We start from the raw sequence: 25,910 nt of genomic DNA, 5'->3' as shown, positions 1-25,910 counted from the left end.
TATATATATATATATATATATATATATATATATATATGTCGTAGTGCAGAAGTTTGGATGCAACATCAAAATATATATATATATATATATATATATATATATGTCGTAGTGCAGAAGTTTGGATGCAACATCAAAATATATATATATATATATATATATATATATATATATATATATATATATATATATATATATATATATATATATATATATATATATATACACAAAAGGTTAAAAGACATACAACATATTGTCTAATTTAGCATCGAAAATAATATAATGTTTAATATAATGTCTAATTGATGCACAGATTTTGTCTAAAAGATCTCAATGATACACTTCATACATAACATATAACACAATATATTGCTAATTACAACCGGTAAAAGTAACCATGTTGCGGGTTACAACCATGACATTTTATTTTTTTTCAACAAAAAAATCACCAAACATTTTAAACTACAACGAAAATCCGATTGTTGGCCACTTTTATCGGAATTTGACATCATTATCATATATTGATAAAAAAAGATAACCCCGATCCAATATTAGTTTGGGATAATTTATTGATATGATGATGTCATATTATGGTAATAATGGCCGAAAATTGAATTTTGTTTGTAGTTTAAAATGTTCAATGATTTTTTTTGGTTGTAATTTTGCAAAAATAAAAAGTGATGGTTGTAATTCTCTAAATGGGTAATTTTACTAGTTGTAATTGACAAATTTTCCTTTAATAATTGACCATGTAATAAATTAATTTTGTCGTGCATGAATTATTTTCCTCTTTTGGATATTAGGACCACACTCTATTTGTACTACTAAGCTTAAATACCATTGAGAGTATATTTGATACCACTATAAGCATAAATAATACCGCTAATGGTACTATTTGATCATCCAATGATACCACGTGACTGTTAATTAGGATTTTTCAAATTTTATGTGAAAAGACTCCCATGCCCCTCGTTATTCATTTCTATATAACTCACTAATAACGTCCCTTTTTTTTGGAAGCCCTCAACAACACCAAAACGGAAACAAAAAATAAAGGCCAAAAAATGCTACGTTTTGATACATTTTTCAAGCACAAGCCAAGTCTTAATTACTTGTGTTTCACCAAAAACAACTCAAACTATTGCTCAAAAATACTTGTACTTGGAAACAACAATAAACAATTCTACAAAAATGATGAAAAATACTTAGAGGTTAACCTAAAAAAAGAGCTTATTCCAAAACATGTTGCAATCATGTTAGATGGTAATAGGAGGTGGCATAAAGCTCAAGGAAAACCTCTAAGTTATGATCTCTTCTTTCAAGCTAACACCCTCTTTGCTGACCTTTGCCTCAAATGGGGTGTTTCTACTGCCACCACTTTTATTTATTCTTTCACAAACTTACAAAGAGCCAAGTAAGCGTTCCTTTAATTTATCATCTTCTTTTATCATTTATTTCATCTCATATGTTTGCTCAACTTAATCTATCTAGCTTAAGCCGCTCGATCTCTTGATCATTTGTATTGTTGAGATTATGGCCGTGAAGCTAGTTTGGTTGCTAAATTTGGTTGTTTTTGTTGGTTTGACTATGCATAATTACGTTAATTATTATGTTTTGACTAATAATTAACTGTATTAGTTGTTTGTGCAAATGTGTTTCATGTTATTGTGATTTTGAATCTAAGTATTTTACTCAATCTTATTCAGAGTTGATTGTTATAAGTTTAACGTTTTTATTATTATAAGGTTCTTTTAGAACATAACACCACAAATTTTTCGAAAATTTAATTACAACACCACAAAATCTCAAACTTTTATTATAACACCACATAAAAACACAAAAAATTTGATTTCATCACCATTTAACGTATTCTTGGATAGGATCTGTTATTGGGGCTCTCTTTAGCCACGAGTCAATATTATGTTGGTTAAAAAAAAACCCTAACCCATCCATACTCCTCCGATCCACCGCTAGCGGCTCAACTCCCTCCATCGCTGCCGAAACCTGCTGCTTCACCGGTAGAACCACCCTAGCCACCTCTCCCTTTCTTCAAATTAACAAACCTGATCCTACCTCTTTTCCCCCTCCCCGAAAACCACCACAACAGCCACCTTCACCCCTAAAACAATTGAAATCGACAAACCCTAAAACCATAATTGCCAAAAATTGAACCTAAATTGCTCTCTTGAGTGCGCAAGGTGGTTATGTGAGCCGTCGGTGCGGTGCGTGAGGTGGTTATGTGGGATGGTGCGGTGTGCGAGATGGTAGCATGGGTCGATGCGACGCGCGAGGCAATTGTGAGGGCTGCTTTGCTTTGGTGGGTTGATGCTGTGTGTGAGGTGATTATGGGGGCTGAGGTGGTTTTTCGAGGAGGAGGCCGGAAGGGGTTGAGTCGCCGGTTTTGGTGTGGTCAAGGGGCGTCGGCGGCTAGGTTTGGGCCGTCGGCGGCTAGGGTAGGTAGTGCTGGTGGTTCGGCTTGGTTGTGTTAGGGTTTGAGGCTTTTTTTTAATTATGTTTTTATTTTTTTTATTTTAAACCAATAGATTATTGACATGTGTCGTTTGAGGGCTCTACTAACGGTTTTCATCCAAAAAAACCATTAAGTGGTGGTGAAATCCATTTTTTGTGTTTTTTTTTTGTGGTGTTATAATCATATTTTTTTTGGTGTTATAATACATTTTTTTGCAAAATTTATGGTGTTATTTTCTAAAAAAAACCTTATTACTACCTTTGTTACAGGTTATGTGCAACGATTAGACATTTTTCCTCTCTACTTTATGTCAAATCGTTGTGCATAACCTGTAACGGATTTAGTATAATTTGAAAGAAGAAATAATTCATTTTTGTTTCTTTTCTTTTTTTAGTCCTTGAAACATAAGTGAGTAAGTGACCATTGTTATTTGATTGATAGAGTATAAAACGTATTCCTAGGCTTCAACCATCAGCTTAAACTTTTGATTGAGATGGTCCTTTAACATGGTATCAGATGGTTGAAGCCCAGGAATATGTTTTGTACTCTATCATTGATCCAATTGCATCCCACTAAAAACTTTTTCCGATTGAATTGCAGGAGACCAACGATCTAATGTTCGGGCAGCTTGAAAAATATTTAGAGAGTAATCTGCAGAATTTTGTAAGGTACTCTATTAATTTACCATTATGGAAGGTTGGCAGCACCCTAATCTTAATTATCACTTTATTAGTTTGAAAATCATGTTTTTTTTTTTTGAGGTAGTTTGAAAATCATGTTAATTATCTTTAATGGTGCATTCTTTTGTAAGTGTACGTAACTGCACTAGCTGGTGCAATGGTGCATGTAAAATGGTGCAATTGGTTCTAAATAAGTGTCCGTAACAGTTTGTTTCATAGCACTGACTTTACCAATATGTAATTTTACCTTTTGTCAAATTAGCCATTTTGATAAAAGATCCCTATTAAAGATATTTTCCCATTATTAGTTTAAAAAAAAGGGTTAAAATTAAAGTTGGTAAATCTATTTAATTAAGTTATTCAAACTTGTTGAATACATTATATTATTTACATGTTTGCTGCAGGAAAGAAATAAATGTTTCGATCATTGGCGAAAGATTGGTACTCCCCAAATCTTTACAGGACATTATAAAACAAGTGGAAGATGTAACAAGAACAAAGCACACAAAGAAGTTGGACTTCATGTTAGCAGTATGTTATTCAGGGACAAGAGATGTAATGCAAGCTACTAGGAGCATTTGTGAAAAGGTCAAGTCTGGGGTGATAGAACCCAAAGACGTCGATGAGGCCTTGTTTGATAAAGAGCTATGGACTCGTGGCGCGCCTCACCCTGATCTGCTTATCCGAACTAGTGGTCGTCTCCGTGTTAGTGATTTTATGTTGTGGCAGTTAGCCCAAACCGAGTTGTACTTTTCCAAAGTTTACGGAATGGAATTTGGAGAAGTTGAGTTCCTCCAAGCCTTGCGCTCCTTTCAGCAAAGGGAAAGGACATTTGGAAAGTGATTTTAAAATTTGGCTTATAATAAATTTGGTTAATAACAAATTTGGAACAGACCTAAGCAAACAAATTTGGAACGGACCTTGTAAAGGTGGGACACTAGAGGTTGTAACAAATTTATTATAAGCCAATTAAAATATTTTATTGTGCTCTAATTTACTCTTTTAAAATGTTATTAAATTAAAAAAGGATGTCAGTAAGTAAAGTATTGAGGGATGGTACTCAATAACTAAATTAAGTTCTGTTTATGTATTACCATATTTTATACTATAGTACGTATTTGATAATGTGAAGCTGTAATTTACGGATGTTTCTACAGTGGTCCATTTCAAATGGACTACTACTATACTTAAATCTCATTGGCTGATTTTATCTTTTTTTTTTAAGCATGGTCAAACCTTAAATTAAGCAATTTCCTTTTTTAATTCTTTTTTTTTATTTTCCAAAATCTTTTTTAATTCTTTTTTGATTAACCAAAATTTAATTACTTTATTTCCGAAAATCAATTTATAATTTTCGAAATTTATTTAATAAATTCAGTTTTTAATTAAATTAAAAAAACAGATTAAATTAAAATAACAAAAACCAAAAATAAGTTCATCAAAGTTCTTCGTGTTCTTCGTTGTTCATCAATGTTCATCGACATTCTTCAACGTCCTACAATTTTGTGCAACAAATCGATGAATTTCTCAACGAAATTAAGAGTTACAGTCGTCCATCGATGAAGAAACTGATTGAGAAGACCAGCATTCGCGCATGGATGGAGAAAACGAAATCAGATTTAAAATCCCGATTCATAGCGGCGGTATTATGAAAGAATTGTACAATATAAATCATCGGATGCAAAAAACATCGAATTTATGTATTCGATCAAAAAAATGTTGATTTATTTCGGTAATCTGAGTTATTCTAGAAACCCAGTTAAGAAACGCTATATCTTTTCTTCGAAACGCTGTTTGATCCAAAAAATTTCAAAATCGAATAACAATCGTGTTTGTGTTTTAGGTATTCACCTACTTACAAATAGGACATCACCTTTTATGGACATCTTTAATAATAAATTGTTATGCCCTTACCTTAAGTTGGACATTACTATTTAATGTGCGACCATTACAAAATAACGTAACCAATACTTGTTTAAAATTTGAATTCAATCTCCTGTCAAAATAAAAATTAAAAAAAAAATTAAATTCAATAGCCTCAATATCTTTTAGGATATATTTTAACATAAGAAATATTATTTTAAAATTGTTCAATCACCAATGATAAAAAGGATAGTTTCCTAATTTCTTATCTTATTATGAATGTATAAAAGATTTTAAGAATAGTATAATTTTCAAATTCGAAAAGATTATATTCTACTATTTTTAGAATATTTTTACGCTGCACATCTCCATCGTTGTACACGGAAAACTCTTTGCAAATTTTGCGGCTGCCGAATATTGTGTTTGAACACCATGGTTAAAAAGAAAGCAGATGTAAGTGTACTTAAATCATATTTGTTTATATGTATTTGTACTGTAATTTAATTATTAAATTGTTTAATTTTTATTTGATTCAATCATATATGTAGGGTTTATGTATTGAAATTATTCAAAAACAAATTAATTGCATAAATAATCTAGGGTTTATGTTCTCGATAAAGACTTGTAATTTACTTGCTTTTCCTTGTAGAAAGATAAGGATATGATAAAAGACATTCACAGCAAAGTGTCAAACATGGAGGCGTCATTGGCTGCACTACTTACCGAAGTTGCTAGTATAAAAAGTTTAGCCAATAGTACGTCCAAGGTTCCAGAATCAATTGGTACGACCAATCAAAATCAACAACTTGTAAATCGCTCTAAGTCTCCTTTCCTAAGCCCAAATGGTGAGTTGATTGTTAGTACACGTGTCTCAACCACTAAGCGGAAGCTAGATGTGGACAACACTCAAGATGCGGAAAACACTCTAGATGTGGTTGAAAACACTGACTTTGAAAACGAAGAACAAGTTAATTGCTTCGATATTGATTCATTCAGCATTCGTAATATCCGTTTTAATGAGCCTTAATTTCCGCCGGGTCTTGAAACACTTAAGGACCTTATTGAGAAGGAGGAAACAGTGAAGGACACAAAAGCAAAAGAGAAGGCGAAAAGCCCTGACATCAAATTGAAAACTCCAAAGACAAAATCAAAAGCAAATACTGGTAATGACAAATCAAATGACATGCTTTCCTCAGATTCAAATTCAGAGAAGAGGCCTTTTAGGAGGCCAAGGACTAAAGCAATAAATCAAGTAATTGATGATTCTGTGATTGTAGAAAAGGTAATGATTCATTAATATATAGGTCATTACATTAAAATATGGTAAACATTCATTGATATTTTGGTCATTACATCTGTTAAATTTGATAAAGGCTTCACCGTCCTCAAAGCCAGAAAAAGGAAATAAGGGCAAATCAAAAGCACAATTGGAGAAGGTAATAGACATGAATAATTCCTTAAAATTTAATTTTTCTACTGACTACTAAGTATTGCTAACTGTGTATTGTAGCAACATACACCTGTTCATGAAAGAACTCCAACGTGCTCCATTGAGAAGGATAATCAAACTCTTGGAGAATTGGTAATCATATTTCCTTTATGTTTCTTAATTTGATATTCAACTCTATTTGATCCAAATAAGTGACATCATACAAAAAATTATTTTCAGGCCCAGTTATCAAAATCAAAGAGGCAGAAGAAATGCATGACGAATGCATTTACCAGAGAGGTGATCTCGTATAAAATGATTTGTTTACAGCAATGACTAAACACAGTACTGGTTATTGCATAATTAATTTATTATCCTATTTTCTTATGGTTCATTGTTATCTAAATTACTACGCATAACACGTAGGGACCAACAAATAAGGTTAAAGTACAAAGTTGTGATGATAATGGTGATGTGAATCAGTTTCAATATCAGCATTCTTCTCCAACTCCCTTATTTCTTGAATATGTATCAAAATTAACATCCTTGGAGAAACATATATGTATCATGGTTCACAAAGAACGGCATTCTGAAGAATTCTATTGTGCCAAAAATAAACCAATTATCAGGTTGACCATCGGTGAATCTTGGTCTTTGTATCCAGATAGATTTCTATCTGCTCAGGTATGATATATCGTAATCTTCTAGCCCTTCTTAGTTCAATGATCATAGACATGTTAACCTATATGTCATTTGTTTTGTAATTTTTTTTCTCCCTTCAAATGCAGTTGATAAATGTGTACTTATATGATTTGGTAATGGGATTAAATGACCCAACTAAGCTTATATTGCCGACAATATTTCAGGTATTCACAATAGTTAGTATTACACATGTCAATTCATTATGATTTATAAAAATAGTTTAATTAAACACTGCACCCAGACTATAGTAATGAGATCAGATGAACGGTGCCCGCATATGATAAATCAATCTACTCTTAATTACTGGTACAAAGTGTTTGAACCCTTTGTACCGTTTGGAGATCTCGACAAGATTGAACAGGTTTGCGCCTTTTTTGTTTGGTACAATTCTGCATGTGTTTAATGGTATGTGCGTCATTAAATGATGTATGTTCATCAGATATTTATCCCAGTTACGGAATTAGGCGCGCCAAATTGGTTCCTACTAGTATATCATGTCTTTGCTAAAATGGTGTACATCGTTGATCCGCAAGAGAATACTAATAGCCGAATGCTTCTTTCAATGGATATGGTAACTATCTGATTGTGTGTTAGCCTTATAAACATTTGTTGTTCTTGTTTGTTTACAATGGTTTATGAAATTGAGAACAGATGAAATATGCTAGCAATGCTACACGAAGAAATCCATTGGGTCGATTTTTCAAAGACTATACAGTTATTTCACATCAATTTGTAGATGTTCATACGCAACCACATGGGTACATCCATCTAACATCATAGCATTAACCCAAATATTCATTAACCCAAATATTCATCAGTTTAATCTATATTGCTAAGTTAACTTTATTTCCTACCTCTTTTCAGTCGTGATTGTGGAATGTATGTATTGAAGTACATCGAGTGTGGTGATATCAGGGCCATGAAGGACATTACATATTCAGTATGTTTTGTAACTTTATTAATTGTGAAAGTTACACTATTGTAATAGCAATAAATTTAATCCTAAATTTAATTCTCTTTATTATTGTGCCATTGAACAGACAAATGAAATGCGTGCTGAACGGTTAAAGTACTTGGCAAAGCTTCTTACCAGCGAGCATAATATCGATGACAACATCAAAAGGTTGTGCAGTGATTTTTCCGCTTGAGCGGGGCTAATTATACTGTTTAGTCTCGAACATATTTGGGCAGTACACAAGTGAAATACGTGTTGTAACAAGATTTTTTTTTTATTTACCAATTTCTTATAATATTTAAAGACATCATTAGCTAATCTTTTTTTTTTTGTTTAGAATGTATATATATACATATGCAATGATTTATTTTCAGTATGGACAATACCGAAACATATTACACTTCTTATTTTTTGTTTTTTTTTTTTAATTTTTTTTGTCATTATTTTTTTTTATTTAATTATTTATTCATTTATTTATTTATTTATTTATTTATTTATTATACATGATTGGGCAAGTCCCATCAATCAGCCTATCTTTTCATATTATTATTATCATACATTATTGTGCAATGTCCTATGTTTATACATGACGTTACACAATAAAAAAATTGAAACAAATAAGCTGTTTTGCTGCTTCTTGTTTATTTATTGTTATTAAGTTATAGTCCATGTGGATTTATTTCTTGATTATTTAACATGAAAAAACCTGCACTATATTGTTAATATACAAGATTGGGCAATGTCCTATATTTATACATGACGTTACCAATTTAAAAAAATTTCAAAAAAAATAAAATAAATAAGCTGTTGTGCTGCTTCTTGTTCCTTCTTGTTTATGTTTTTGTATTTAGTTATAGGCCCTGTGGATTGATTCTTTTTTTTCATATAATTTAAAGATGCTAACCATTTGGACATACATTTTCTTTGTTGTTTTTCTTTATTTATATTTATTTTCATCCAACTAATTACGATTTTAATAAGCCCAAACCATTTTGCACCAAAAAAAAATAAGCCCAAACCATTAAACATTTAAACATTAGGATGTTTCATATAACAATACATACTGTTTTTAAAAACAGAGTTCTACTACTACTACTTGTGCAAATAAAAAAAAACCTTGTCCATGAACGCAATAATACAACATCAGCTATTCAAAATATGTAATAACCAAACTTAGGTTATGTTAATGCCAGTTCAACAACAAAAACTTCAAAGTTAACTTCATGTAGTAGAGGCATCAGGAGCATCACCACCTGGATCAGCTGTAGTGACAAGAGATCCATCACCACCTGGATCAGCTTCACTGACAGCAGACCCATCACCACCTGGATTAGATGCACCAACAAACCCATCACCACCTTGATCACCAGCCCCTACGGTGGTAGCAGATTCAACATGTTCACCACCAGCCTCGGGAGGTTGATTGATGGCAACATCAGTAGGTTGATCACCACCATCCTCACCTTCTTTTGCATTGCCACTCTTATCCTCCACCTCCTCGCTAGCGTCGGTGTGATTTAATGTTGCAACATCTTCACCCTCTGCCCCTATCACACCCTCTGCCACAATCACACTGCTCGATTCCTGTCCCACAACTTCAGTTTTCTTTTTCTAATTCAATGCCAAAACCCGAAAAAACTTCAGCCTCATCGGTTTTATTTTCAACTTCAGCCTCATCGGTTTTTTTTTTCAACTTCACCTCTATCAACAACATCAGCATGTGGCTCTTGGAAAGTGTGTACAAAGGGATTTTCAATTGAAGATACAATGCGTGAAATGGTAATTTCAGCGCTTTGTTCTTCACCCTCGTCTCCACTTGAAGCCTTTTTGTTTTCTTCTTGTACTTCCGTTGCTTCTAGTTGGTCCGATGTCTTTCCTTTTTTGGGGGGGGGGGCTTAACTTCCATGGGGGCCCCAGGAACTCCCTTCTTCTCTTCCTCTTGCTTCCCTTCGAAATCAATCTTCCTTTTCACAGCTCCTTGTTTGCCCTTTGGTTTTGGTTTGGGCTTTGGAGCTTCCTCATCTTTTTCTTCTTCCTCAGAATCTTCATCTGCCTCCACCTCTTTCTGAAATAGTAGGGCAGTGCACATAGAGTTAACAAATCACATATCATACAGATGTGTAATGACATATACTCCTTTAGGTGAAACCATATTTGATAAAATATATATATGCAACTTAAATACATATCAAATCTTTAACATGAATATGTAATGCCAAACATTACAAAATGTTAAATCACGTATAAAGAAACCATCGATATATTTATATAACATACTTTGGTGACAATATACATAGAAATAATTAACAATTAATATGATAATAGTAAATACCTTCTTCAAAGCAGTCTTCCCCTTTTTTCCTCCCTTAGCTTTTTTCTTTGGTTTTTCCTCCTTTTCCTCTTCATCTGTTTCCTCGTCATCATCATCTTCTGTTGCCTTCTTGGATGCTTTCTGAAAAGGGAGGGCAGATACATAGTTATAAACTGACATATCACATACTAATGTAATGACAAACATGATTATAAGTTAAACCATATTCGCATAAAAATACATATATAATCTCAATAAAAATCAAACTAAAAACATACATATGCAATGACACACATATTAATGGGTTAAACCATATGTAAAACACTATCGTTGTATTTGTATATCATACTTTGGTGAACATATACATACAGATAAATAGCAATTAATAATAATGGAATACCTTCTTCAAAGCTCTCACCCCCTTTTTCCTACCCTTGGGTTTTTCCACTGGTACGTCCTCATCTTCCTCTTCCTCTGTCTGTTCTTCATCATCATCTTCTTCTGCCTCCTTACATTACAAATTTTTGTAATGACACACAACATTACATGTTAAATCATATTTGCATAAATATACATATATATCATAAATAAATGTATATAACATCACATTAGTAGCATAAATATGGTGAATACCTCAAGCAACCCTTTCTTCACCTTCTTTTTCTTTTTTCTTTCTTCTTCACTATCAGATTCACTTGCAAAATCATCATCTCCACGGTCTGATTCCTTCTCATAATCACTGTTTTCCTCATCCTCTTCAACTTTTGTTTTTTCCTTTCTTCGCATACCCATGTCTTCATTGACGTCTGCCAAAAAGCTGCCCATCAACCTCCACATCTCGTTCATGGCAACACCCCATCTACTAATCTTATCCTGAATGACGTCAAATGCTTTCTCGACAACTTGAATGTGTTCTGGTGGCTTTTTTCCAATCATGTGAGCCTTATGCGTGTCAATCACCGCCATCAACTACAACACAAAAAGTAATCATATTTATTGTAGGTAATTAAAATATAAAAACGTACGCAACAGATTAAACAATCAAAAAACAAAAAAATAAAAAACAAAAAGAAATATCCAGGACGACAATTACTCTATTTGTTTTGTATCCATCCTCCCAGCCGCTGATATATTCGTGCAAAGCCCTCATATTTGCATCAGTCCAGTCTCTAACCCTAGGCAAGTCATATTTCCAGATGCTGTACAGTCCATGTACATCTCGAGGAGAATACTCGCCGATTAGTGCCTGTATATGCATCAACAAACAATCTAATGCATACTGTCCTGTACAATATTTATGTAATAACTAACAAGCTAATATGTTAACACCTATTTTAGCTACTTACATTACAGTAGTATACCATACATATTTGATCATAAACGTACTATTTGGTCATTCCTTACCATATAGTAGAGTAACATACTTTGTTTGTGGTATTAATAATATCTAAAAGCATGTAATGGTAAACACCCATGTCATTGCACAAACATTCCAATAGAACTACAACATAATACACTCATTAATCCATTCATATTAAAATGCATCACAAAAGCATTTTTTAAAATAAACAGAGTAGCTTTTATAGTTTTGTAGTCTTTTATAGCCTCATTGGTCAATACCTAATATAATGCAGGCCAAGAAGAAAAAGGAAATAATGCTGCATATTATATGGTTTGGCATTTACATATATATGTGTTGGTCATTACCTAATAAAATGAACAAACATACCAATAGAACTACAATATAATATACTCATTAATCTATGGTCTGTTTAACGCATAACAGAAGCATTTTTTTAAAAACAGAAGCATTTTTTTAAAAACAGAGCATCTTTTATGGTATTGTACTCTTTTATAAGCTCATTTGTCAATACCTAATATAATGCAGGCCAAGAAGATTTTGTAACACCACGGTATTTTAATGTTTTGGTAATCACATATACATAAATTCGTCAGTACAAAATAAAATGCACATAATACATACCATCAGCAGCAGAGAACAGCCACCCAAATGCTCTGGATTCTGTTTGGACTTGAATTCTTCTATGGCAGTAACCACACCATCCAGCACATATTTTGCAAAATTCCAGTGACGTATACAATCTTCTTCAATAACTAGATGAAGCCATTCTGTAGACGGCTGTTCATCCAAGTTTGGGCGTACTAAAGCTGTCATTAGAAATATGGTGAACATTGCACCAAAGTTTGGATCATCATGAGCAACTTTATTTAGCTCAGGTGCCATTCCTTTAACTTTCAGCGTCGTAAACCTATGCAGTGCTTCATCAACCGCATTCTTGTCATCTAACTCTGCGCTATCAATGTCAAACCCATGATCCTTAAAACCCAAAAGGTACTCCACATGGGTAGGTGTGATTTCTAATCTATCACCATATACCCCAAGAGTTCTTGTGGGTGGATCAAAGTGATCAATAACCCACTTGCACATCGGTTTCCTTGTTGTTTTGGTGTTGTAATGCAAAAGGAAACCAAATCCCAAACCCTCCAACCTCTCCTTCTTTTCTCTTGGAAAGCCTTTAACAAGTGCACCAAATTCCTCAAGGTGACACAATGGTTTCCAAATTTTCTACAAAAACAAAAAAAAAGTGGTATTATATTGTGAACAAATACAGTTATCCAGTGAAGACATGAGGACAATCAAAGTATATAATACGTACCCCTGTTTTTGCTGTTGTTGTACTCTTAACAGGAAATGGTTTAAGTTTCTTCTCTTGCGTAGGGGCAGGAGCAGAACTTGGAGTTGCCTTTCTCTTTCGAGAAGACATTCTTAGACTTGTGTCTGCTTTCACATTTTAATAATGAAATCAGATTTATTTTCAACTCAATACAATTTAAAGTGGGTAACAACAATTCATAACCAATGCAATCGAACAAGCTTAATTTTAAAGTGAGCAAAAATTGTAACAAATAACACTACATACAAAATTCAAGAAAAATTGAAATCTATGCATCGCAATGAAATTAACCACACCCTTCTAATCAAGTAACATAAACATTCACACATATAAACACCTTAAAAAAAAATTAAAACCCCAAATAATCCAATTATAGTTCGGAATCACTACTACTTTCACATCATTATTCGTAAAATTAACCCATCCAACAACTAATTAAAATTTACATAAGAACCCAATTTAGTTTCCACATAATACTTTACATCATTATTTTGGCTAAATTTTGAAATTGCAAATTACTATATAGAGAAAACGCATGCAAAAATCGAAATGCAAGTACACAATTCACAAGTATGGTTGGATAGAACTTACAAAGCTTGTGTGGGTTGTTGTTTCTCAAAGGTTGCCGTCGATGTCGCCGGCTCCGGCACCGTTGGTTTCTCAAAGTTCAATGCTTAATAATGAAAGGGAAGTAGAGAGAGAAAGGGAAATAGAGAGAGAAAGTGCAATAGAGATTGAAAGTGAATAGTAACCGCCCTTGGTAAATGTGTGTACATTTAATTTTGACGGTTGTAATTTTTTTGCTTTTCAATTTTTTTTTTAAAATATTTTTATAAGAAGTAAGAAAAAACAATTATAATATTCCACCACATATCCTTTAAATATGGTAAAGATATATACTACGTATGCAAATAAGTGAAATAACTGTGACTATTTTTTTGTTTAATTGTACAATTTCCTTTAACTATTTTTACAAATATTTTTAAATAATATGTTACAACTATTTTTAAATATTCAGTTTTTAAAAATAGAATAATTAGGATTCTGTTAGGAAATTATGTGTGTTTACTGACTATCAAATTAATATCAGCAAATTAGCACCAAAAAAAAAAAAAAAAAAAAAAAAACTTAAATCTGCAACTAATATTTATTCATACATGATGAATTAAAGTTGGTATTGACCTACACTAACATTCTTTACTACACATTTATTTTCTCATACTTGATAAAAATGGAATTGGTATTGACCTACACTATTATTTTTAACTACAAATTTATGTTCTCGTACATGATAAAATTGAAATCAATGATATTTTTAACATAAAGGATAATATTCGAAAATCATTAAATATACTATATTCATACATGTACCACGATTTAGAAAAGATAGTTATATTTTTGAATTTAATTTCCTTTTTTTTTCTTTTTGGTAACAAAAAAAAAATAACTAAAATGATAACCACTAACGCACAAAGATTCTATTGATTGATAAAATATCTTATTTTAGTTACTACTATTATTGAATAATATATATTTTTCCAAATCCAATCTTATTTTATTTATTTACCTAAAATATTTCTTTTATACTCAGATCACTTTCCTATTCAAAATTTAAATTTATATACTCAATTATTCATTAAGAACATCGTGATACATTGTTTTTTGGTTTGCGGTTTTAAGCTCATAATGGATTTTTTCGTAGAAGACGACGTGTCTGATGTAGATGAAACTCATACACAGCAACTTTCTAAGGTATGTATTGTTGCAAATATTTTTTTTTTTTACCCAAAGAACTTATCAGACGAAAACACAATTTATAGGCCATTCACTGACGTCTACTTCAATGTTGTTGTATATGAAAATCTTTCCACAAGACAAATAATCAAGAGATTATTGAGATTCAAGGGCTTCAGGTATTAATTAAGTTTTTGTTTATGGCATTGTCCTATATCAATATAGGTTAATACCTTTTATTTTATTAAACTATGTACTGCTAAACAACACAATCTTAATATGAATACATGACCTAAATTATGTAGGATGACAGCGATGAAGATGATAGCTATGGAGATGAAGACGATGGACATGGTGGCAATGGAGATGAAAATGATGGAGATGAGGATAACAATGAAGATGATGACAACAATGAATCAGAAACTGTCAACTATGAGATGCCTAAATCGTTTAGAGGTCTAGAAGTTTGGGAAGAAATTGGCAAGAAATTAGAGGATTTTACATTTGAAGACATGCAACGATTATCATTCAAAGATCTTCAAACATGCATTGATTTTTACAAGATGTATGCCAAGTGTACGGGGTTTGGAATACGTCGTAAGCATACAAGACTAAGCAAACTTGATGGCCATCCGACCTCACAAATCATTTGGTGCAATAGAGAGGGTTTTCGAGAAGCGAAACACCTTCTCAGACCTGATAGGAAGCGTAAGGAAAAACCAATTACTAGATGCGGTTGTACTGCAGTGATTAATTTCAAATGAGATCACCTTAAAGATTCATGGTATGTAAAACGTTTTGTGGCTGAGCATAACCATGCCCTAATCCCCATGAACCAGGTTTATTTTGAAAGGTCAGTTTTAAATTGTGTTTGAAACGAATATAATTATAAATAAAGTAATCGATTAATCGAGCATCAATTGTAACTGTTTTATTTGAATTGAAATATACATGACATTCAGAGATGTTAGTGAAGCCGATCAGATTTATATGAAGTCTTTGATTGATTCTGGAGTGAAACCATCTATCACTATGAGAAATATTGCACGTAACGCTGGGGGATTACGTGGAGTAGGATACTTAAAGAAAGATTTGTATAATACTTGTGAGAGGTTCAAGAAACAAGAGATAAAAGACGGTGATACCGAAACTGTCTTAGCATATTTGCTTGGTAAAACAGCTTCTGACCCCAATTTTTTCCTCAGATATACTCGTCATCCAAAAAATGGGATGATAGAAAAAATGTTTTGGTGTGATGGGATTAGTCAAGGGGATTACAAGGCGTTCGGGTCGGTAATTGCATTTGACACAACTTACAAAGTCAACGCATACCAAAAACCTTTTGTTGTTATTGTTGGTGTGAACCATCACAGAAAGACCGTGCCATTCGGTGTTGCTCTTGTGACAAACGAAAAAACAGATACCTACATATGGGTGTTAAGACAGTTAAAAAAGGCCGGTGGTGGTGTCACTCCCCATACTGTGGTCACAAATGGGGACAAGGCTATGGCACTCGCAATTGAAGAAGTATTTCCAAAGGCTCATCACAGACTATGCCTTTGGCATCTAATGCGTAACATCAAGGGCCACACAAATAGGCGGTTTTGTAATGGGTTCATGAAATGCGTCGACGGAGCTCGGATACCAACTGAGTTCGAGGAGGCGTGGGAAGATTTAATGAAAGCATACCCTAAAGTCAGAGATAAAAAGTGGGCAAAAGATCTTTACAGTGCCAAAAGCAAGTGGGCTGAGGCATTTATGGTTGGACAGTTTTATGCAGGTAAGTGTAATTTGAAATATTTGTATTAACAATATTGATAGAGGGTCATAACCTAAAAAATATGAATCATTTCCTATGTTAGTGGAGAGGAAAATCGAATAAAATTGTTATGACTGATACGATTATAGGACATTACATACATATTATGTGTACGATTAACCTTTATGGTCCGTGTCATTTTTTAATTATAATTTGTCATTACCAAGAAATTGATTTATCATTGCATATTTTAAACTATAAATATTTGTTTTCAATAATAATTAAAATGGTCATTACCTATTTCATGAACCATTTTTTATACAGCATTCTGTAATTAATTTGTGACTGCAGGAATGAGAAGCACACAACGATGTGAGTCCATGAATAGCACACTGAAAACGGTCATAACATCAAAAATAATGTTGTATCGGTTTGTTGAGCTATATGATCAAGTTCTTGAACTTATAAGGTTTGAAGAAGATCAAGATGATTACATCTCCACACACAAGTTCCCTGTTATTGGTGGTGTCTTGACTGAAATAAAAACCCAAGCTGCACGGACTTACACAAGGAACGCTTACAATTTGTTTTGTAAGGAGCTCAGTTATGAATCAAGGCACATAGTTACCAAAATGGAGGAAGACGAAATGCATGCTGATGGGCCTTCTGTTACTCTTTGGTTAAATGACTGTGTGGTGAAAGAGTGTAAGTACGTTGTTTGTTTCAACAAGAAACTAGAATCGATGGTCTGTTGTTGCATGAAACTTGAGTCAATAGGGATTCCATGTCGACATATGTTTGCATGCATGAAACATTATGGAATGGTTGAGCTACCATCGGGTGTAATACTCCGAAGATGGACAATTAGAGCAAAGCTGCATCTTTCTGATGGTTACAAGCAATTTCAACTAAAGAAAGCAAACGATCAGTCATTATCAAATCGACGATTTGCATTTCTATATATATATATATATATATATATATATATATATATATATATATATATATATATATATATATATATATATCACATACAACTCAATGGTAATGGAGGGAGAAAGTGTATGGAAATCAACAATTGCGCTACAAATTTTTTTTATATAGGCACATATAAACACCTATCGAATAGATTGATAGAGTATAAATTTTAAAGTGGGAGGAGTAGGATAAGTGTTTAAATGTTGATCTGGCTGTACCTACAAACCAAGAGAGAGTGTCCACGTACTTTATAAAATCAAAGAAGGTTACATCCCAAAAACATATGACAATAGTAGGAGTAGCCTCTTAGGTTATAAAGTGTTTAACTCTCTCTTATTTCTCAATACGTGCGTGACACTTACATGTGTTGTTTAATTTGAAAAGTATATACCTCAACAATAAGGAGCTCCATCCTAAATTGCATGTAGTACTGCTATTATTTTGTTGAGGTTGGGATAACTGTTTAAGGTGCTATAAAATTATGTTAGATTATGTTGAGTCCATGAGCAAACCCACATATGAGTGAAAGTGTTTTCCCACTGCACATTAAAAGAGTATAAAAGTGTTAAAAAGAGTATCCCACATGGAAGAAACAAGAGAAATTAAAATTGTGTCCATTTTATAAGGCTAAGGGGCTACTCCACTCATCGTCATATGGTTGTGAGGTGGAACCTCCTTGTGATTCGTATAAAGTGAATACTCGTGACTTGCCCGTTTGTCATTTGTTAGGTTGAATTTGGTATAGGTCAATTTCAAAGAGAGTGTGGGGGTGGGAAAGATTAGTAAAAAGGTCGTGATGATTCTCGTGGGTTAGAATGGCTGATTGACTACCAATAAGTGAAGCAATACTTCAGATTTCCTAAGATCTAATAAGATCTGTTACATAGCATAAGTTAAAGGGAAACGATGGCGTAATCCACTAACCAACAGCAACAATTATTGTAAAACAAATTATCTTTGATTGAATGTATTAATTTATATATGTAAATGTCCAATAATTGACTCTATTATAAAGGAAAGTAATGATATAATCCCTTCATTTTTTTTATATATGTTTTTTTTTTCTTTGAAGGACCCTCCAATTTTTTTAAAGTGTTACATCTCATTTTTGACAATCTGTTACATTTTTTTTTGGTGTTCCACCTTTGGACTAATTCGGATTCGAGATCAGTTCTGGGTGGTTAGGTTCCAGTTCCCTCCCAATTGTTGTTGTGGGGAATCGAACACGGGTCCTCCATTCCAAGTGTAGTCTCAATCACCACTACACTAACAACCAATTGGTACATTTTATTATTACTCTGTTTATACTACTAGTGCGGCTAACTTTTATATTACGGTAATTTAATTTATGATTTTTTGCGAAAAACTACCTTTTAAACTATGAATTTTACGAAAAACTACCCTAATAACAAAATATTTTATTAACTACCTTATAAAATATAAAATGTTGTAATTGACTGCCTCCCACCTTAATAACACATTTTACTTTTATTTCTCGGCGTTGATCATGTCACATGACCCTTTAACGACTTAATTTCCCCCGTTTCCCCCAAATTTTCCCGCTTCATACCAACTCTTTTCCTTAACATTATAATTAATCATATTTTATATTGCTTATTTGCAACCCCTTTGATAATTATATGGGCTGAATTGGTGTAAAGCAGGAAAATTTGGGGTGGGGGGAAAGGGGGAATTAATTAAGTCATTAAAGGGTCAAGGGACATGATGGTCAACGTCGGGAAATAAAAGTTCAATGTGTCATTCCGGTGGAAGGTAGTCAATTACAACATTTTATACTTTTAAAGGTAGTTAATTACAACAATTTGTTTTTAGGGTAGTTTTTCGCAAATCTGGAGTTTAAAAGGCAGTTTTTCACAAAAAAAATCCTTTTATTTATGAAGGTAACTTTTTATTATTTTAGGTTAATTGTACAACTATTGTAAAATATACATAGTAAACCCCTTTTTTTAAAAGGTTGTAAATTTTATATGTATTTTTTATAATATCCTTTCAATTATTTACTTTTCTCAAATTATTTATTTTGGTACAAAAATCCCAATAGCTGTATACTAGATTAATTCCCGTGCTATGCACGGTAATTTCCAGACTATTATTGATGTAACACTATAATTATATTTAACGTTAGTGCTAGTAACATAATAATTCGTATTTAATTTCAAAAATAAAATTGTCAAAAAGTATTATAAACCACATATTTATAATAATTCGTATTTAATTTAAGTACTACATATTTATTTTCTAATTATTTCTAATAGTTATTAAAATAAAACACAAAAAATCAAACAAAGTATAAAGAGCTTATTAACAAAATAAGTTTTGTAAAATTACCCCTTTGACTATGAGTGTTTTAAAATTCACAACAAAGTGATGCTCCGTACTATTTTTCTTTTTGACAAATAAATAATAATTTTATCAATATGTTTATAGCTAGCCTTCCATCTAGCATCTACTATATTTATATATACAACCTTTTTTTTTCTTCTTCCATATAAAATTGACCACTTTTAAAATAAGAAAATATAATTTTAAAAAAAAGGTCATAATATCTCATAGATAATATCACAATAAGATTTACCGTAGTAATAATTTGGGCATGTGGTATAACATAAAACCCGCGGTGTATTGATACAAAAATATTACATAAAAAGTATAATTTTTAACCCATATAATTCCTATTAAAAAATTACCTACATACTTAGTTTTTTTTTTTATCTAAACAAATAAATATATATATATATATATATATATATATATATATATATATATATATATATATATATATATATATATATATATATATATATATATATATATATATATATATATATAAATCTGACAAATTTATTAATTTAATCTTTATTTAAAAAATTGTATTGTATGCTTAATAAAATAAAACATCATTTTCATCATAATGTTACAGTATGTAGTTATTAGATAAAGATAGGAAACCAAAAATTATACATATCAGTAAAGATACTTTACATATCAAATAATGAAATAATTAATATTTGAGTAAATATATAAGGAAAAACATAATGGTTATTTTGGAAGGAAAAAGTATTTTATTTTGATAAGAAAGGAATGAAAATATTATACTTTGTATACGTATATTAAATCTTCTTTAAGAAGATTTTTGGATAAAAAACCAAAAAGCAAAAAAAAAATAAATATAAAAATAAAAATAAAAAACTTTTGGCGGGAAACTTTTAACCAAAAGTTGACACGTGTCATCTTTGGTTTCTCCTTTAGTATATAGTTATAGATAGATAGATACTTAGTTTTTTTTTATTTTATCCAAAGAAATAAATGTATATATAAATCGGACAGATTTATTAATTTAATCTTTAATTAAAAAAATTGTATTGTATGCTTAATAAAATAAAACATCAATTGCATCATAATGTTACAGTATGCAGTTATTAGATAAGGATAGGAAATCAAATATTATACATATCATTACAGATACTTAACATATCAAATAATGAAATAGTTAATATTTGAGTAAAATATATAAGGAAAAAACATAATGATTATTTTGGAAGGAAAAAGTATTTTATTTTTGTGAGAAAGGAATGAAAATATTATACTTTGTATACGTATAATAAATCTTCTTTAAGAAGATTTTTTTTGACAAAAAACCAAAAGGCAAAAAAAAAAAATAAATATGAAAATTAAAAAAAAAAAAAAAAAAAAAAAAAAAAAAAAAAAAACTTTTGGCCGGAAAATTTTTAACCAAAAGTTGACACGTGTAATCTTTGGTTTCGCCTTTAGTATATAGTTATAGATAGATAGATTTTTTTCAGCATTATCGGCACAACTCATACTCCACTGCTTTTTGACGCGAGCATGCCCTAATTTTTTATGTTTTCACATCCACTAAGTGAAGATTTTCGCAATCCATGTTGATTTTGTTATCGATTGAAGAGGTAATGACAAGACCGAAACTCATATATATGATTTCAGATTTTCCATTTTAATAGAAACCTTAAATTAAAATCTCATCTATGGATGAAATCAAAAACCATATATAACAGTTGAAAAAATAAACCTAAAAAAATTGGGAAAAAGAATTTCAATTTTCAAAGATAGGCAGAACAAGACAAACAAAACAGAAACCTTGCTTAATCAAACTAAAGAGAAAGGGTGAAAATAATATTATTTCGAAAGAAATTTGACTAACCTAATTCCGACTTAAATGACCAGGAAAATTATTACGCTAGGAGAGGAGAGATAGGAGCGCAACCTACGAAGCTAGGTTGACTTAACCTATGTGAGAGGTGTCGGTTCAGTAGGGTAGTATTTCATCTATAACATCGGTGATATGCTTGTATACTACTCTATGATGCATATATTTTGTTAGATGATCTCAAATTATTGCTAATAATATAATATACAAGTATGTATATAAAAATACCTACATTCATTATTTTGTATCAAAAGAGAAGACAAGAGTTGCAAAGACTTGCAACATTTGAAGTTACAAACAATTTTAATTTTTATCACTAATGAGAAGATCGAAAGGAAGACAAGATTCAATATATTTGATTGATCCTAATTTATTTAATGGATTTAAAACACATGTTTGGATCAGCATAAAATTACAAAGGAGGGTCAATCAGAAAGCATGAGGAGTTGCAATGACCATAAGAGGATCTCGCCTGCGAACTGTAAGGCCTGCAATTTCAGTCATATCTAACATATCACCCTGAATTCCACCGAGAAGTTTCAATTCAAATTCTTTAATGAGAGTCGCGATCACAAGTTCAGCAGCCACCATGCCAAACGATTCCCCTGGACAACCTCTTCTGCCTGCGCCGAATGGAATAAATTGAAAATCTTGTCCTCTGAAATCAACGGATGATGAACTGTTACTGTCATTCAGAAATCTCTCAGGACAAAATTGCTCGGGTTCTTCCCAATATTTCGAGTCTCTCTGAATTGCCCACGCGTTGATGATCACTAGTGTTCCAGCAGTGATGTCGAAACCATTTATTTTACCATCCTGCAATGACTCTCGAAAGACTAACAATGGACCTGGAGGGTGTAGCCTAAGTGCTTCCTTTATCACAGCTTTTAGGTAACTCATTTTCTCCAAATCTTCCTCACAAACCTTGCGACATTTCCCTCCGACAATTTTTCTTACCTCTTCTTGTAGCTTTTTCATAACTCTGGGATTTCTAATCAGCTCGACTACCACCCACTCTATGAGCATGTAAGTCGTGTCTGTCCCTGCTAAAAACATATCCTGCATAGTTTATAATGTTGAGCCTATGAGAAAACCCACATGTGAGTGAAATTGTTGTCCCACATTAAAATAATGTAAAAAGTAAAGATGAATATTGGGATGTGTATCTCACATTGAAGAAAAAAAAAAGTTTTATCCGCTGAATAAGGCTAAGGAGCTACTCTCCTCATTACATATGGTTTATAGGTGGAACCTCTTTGAATTTGTGAAGTGGACACGCTATCTCGATATAAATTTGAATGTTTTAAAACAATGTTATATGAGCGATTTAAAAATTATTACCTCCAATTTAAATTAGGAAAATTTGTCTGAAAGGGATATATATGTTTACTATTTTGTCTAAAAGGAGCTTATAAGTTAATTTTGTTGTTTGAGAGACCTTGAGGTCGGAATTACTTGCAATGATTAAACATACTTTATGTCAAATTAATGCAAATAATTTAAACAGGTTGTAATAGAAAAAATAGAATTTCTTACCAATATGACGGCTTTAATGCTCTCAAGTGACATATCATGTTTGTTGTTCATATGAACTTGAAGCAAAATATCCACAAAACTTTCATTGTCTGACTCGAGGACAACATTTTTCCTAGAGCTCAAATGACTTTGATGTTCTGTAATGACACTATCAAGAAATGCATCAAAATCTTGTACGACCTTTTCCAATCGACCTTCCAAACCTTTAACTCGATCGATCCAACTAAGGCAGGGTACGAAATCTCCCAAAAAAAATGTCCCAAGCAACTTCGTAGCTTCATCCAAGCTATCCTTAAAATTGATGCCTCCCTCATGATTTTCGCTGTATTTTCTTCCGAAGGATGCTCTGCATACCACATCATATGTGTATGACAAAACAATTTCCGTAAAATTCACTGCTGAAGATCCTGATGTATTAAATATCTCAACGACTTCAGCAACCTCTTCTTCTCTTATTGCTCGGAAAGATTGTACTTTCTTGTTATTTAAGAGCTGCATAACGCATATACCCCTCATTCGCCGCCAATATTCTCCCGATGGAGAAAAGCCAATATCCTTATTGCCGTTAAAGATACTAGTGGCAGTGCACAACTTAGGCCTGCTACAGAAAATCAAGTCATTAGTCTTCATGACTTCTTCAGCGGCGTCTGCAGATGATATGATAAGGGTTGGTTTGCTGCCAAAGTAGAGCAACATAACCTTGCCATATCGTCGAGACAGTGATTGAAGAGAACGATGAAGTAACAGATCGAGCTGGTGGAGGTTGCCTAGGATTGGCAGCTTTGGCGGCGAAGGTGGCAGGTTTTTGCCAGCTCCACCGGGTTTCGAAGAGAGACTTTTGTAGAACCAAATTACAAAGAGCATCAACGGGAGAAAGAAAGGATGGAAAATTAGTTTTTGCGAGAATTGTAGACATAGACTGGTTATTGTTTCCATATGTATTTGGTCTGTATTTCTGTAATAACTAGATTGCTGAAAAATAAAAAGAGATAAATTGAAGTTTTTTTATTTATTGAATTGGAATATTAGCTTAACGAATTTTTTTTTTTTTTTTTTTTTTTTTAGCTTAACGAAATTTATATAGGTGTTGATTTAGAATATGATGATCATACATAGTATAGTAATTTTCAGGGCAAAAACATTGTCTGAATGAATAAAAAAAATAGAATAATGTCTGAATAATTTATATCATTGTAGGAAAACAATAATGTCTGAATAATGATTACAGTTATTTTAGCAACAAAAATTAAATTAAGTAGGTACGTTCGTAAGAAATCTAATTCATTCTAACTTTCATTTTATTTTTTTTCCAAATTAGTTTACGAAAATTTTTATTTAGAAATAATTAAATTGATTTTTAAATAAATCTTTACATTTAAATATAATTCAAAATTCAGTAAATCTTAACTATTAAAAAAAGGAAAAATCCAATTTTGAACACCTGCAACAATTATACATATACTTTTTTTTAATAAAATAAATCAATTCATTAATAAAAAGTCATCTGACATCTACAAATAAAATCTAAATTTAACAAATACACAAAGAGAATCAAACAAAGATTTCTTTCATTAAAGTTACGATTAAAGATAAATTACATTAACCTTGATAAATTATAAATAAATTTTGTAAACTAATAATATTGACATTGATAAACTTTATTTTTCCGTCTTTTTTAAGTGTTACAAATTGACTAGCACATTTTTTTAGGCTCCCACTTCAATAAATACTCGTAAGAGGTAAGTGGGGATAGTTGATTATTAAAATTGTACTTCCTCATATTTTTTTTAACCGTACCATATGTCATTTCGTGATTACCGATGCAATTATTTGACAATTAATATCTTTATTTATATTAATAAAATAAAAATTATAATAGTTTCATATTTTAAAGGAAAATTTGATTCTAGTAATCCCACCTTTGGCCGGTTCGCTGTAAATAATCATACCTTTTGATTATTATCTAATAATCCCACCTTTATAGATGATTTTCTTCTATTGGTCCCTAACTTGTTGGTAACCGGTTTTAATAGGTAAATATGCTACGTGTCACTTTGTGATTGGTTGAAAATTAAAAATAAATTAAAATAATAACTCAGCCACCCCAACCCCCACACCACCCTATTCTAACTTCCGACAGCCGTCCCTTCACACCCCCTCCACCCTCCGGCAGCCCCCTTTCCCACGCCCACCACCACCAGAATTTTCCCCTTTCCACGACCCACCTGATGACAATGCCCAGCCCCAAATCCACCACGAAACTCTAAACCCAGCCCCAAAAATCTCCTCGTCCCCTCCGACCTTGAAAACCACTCCTATCCCCTTCCTTGATAATACGGACCAACTTAGCAAAATTACAATAATAAACAATTCAAGTCAACAATTAAAAACCACTCCTATCCCCTTCCTTGATAATATGGACCCAGGCCAATTGAAAACCACTCCTATCCCTTCCTTCTCCAAAATCAAATATTCAATCCTTTTTATCATCAAATAAGTACGCAGGCCAACTTAGAAAAATTACAAAAAATGAATACTTATAAATTGGTATGTAGAAATTGAATAATTTAGGATCAAATACAATTAACACAGA

The 25,910-nt window shown here is 32.0% G+C and overlaps 1 protein-coding gene and 2 pseudogenes across 1 annotated transcript; 2 read left to right on the top strand and 1 right to left on the bottom strand.

Moving 5' to 3' along the window:
- Window positions 1-1,061: 1,061 nt before the first annotated feature.
- On the top strand, window positions 1,062-3,990 carry LOC145594374 (cis-prenyltransferase 4, chloroplastic pseudogene; annotated as a pseudogene).
- Window positions 3,991-15,788: 11,798 nt separating this feature from the next.
- Window positions 15,789-18,357, top strand: LOC145594373 (protein FAR1-RELATED SEQUENCE 5-like). Its single transcript, XM_081650693.1, has 3 exons — window positions 15,789-16,617; window positions 16,948-17,342; window positions 18,304-18,357. Exons 1-3 carry the CDS (start codon window positions 15,789-15,791, stop codon window positions 18,355-18,357), a joined length of 1,278 nt encoding a protein of 425 aa, XP_081506819.1.
- A 3,853-nt stretch (window positions 18,358-22,210) lies between these two features.
- On the bottom strand, window positions 22,211-24,253 carry LOC145594372 (cytochrome P450 736A117 pseudogene; annotated as a pseudogene).
- Between the last annotated feature and the right edge of the window lie 1,657 nt (window positions 24,254-25,910).

Source organism: Chenopodium album, chromosome 19 (assembly GCF_948465745.1).
Source record: "Chenopodium album chromosome 19, dcCheAlbu1.1, whole genome shotgun sequence".
Lineage (NCBI taxonomy): Eukaryota > Viridiplantae > Streptophyta > Magnoliopsida > Caryophyllales > Amaranthaceae > Chenopodium > Chenopodium album.
The sequence above is the reverse complement of the archived record's forward strand: the minus strand, read 5'-3'. Positions and strand labels throughout refer to the sequence as shown.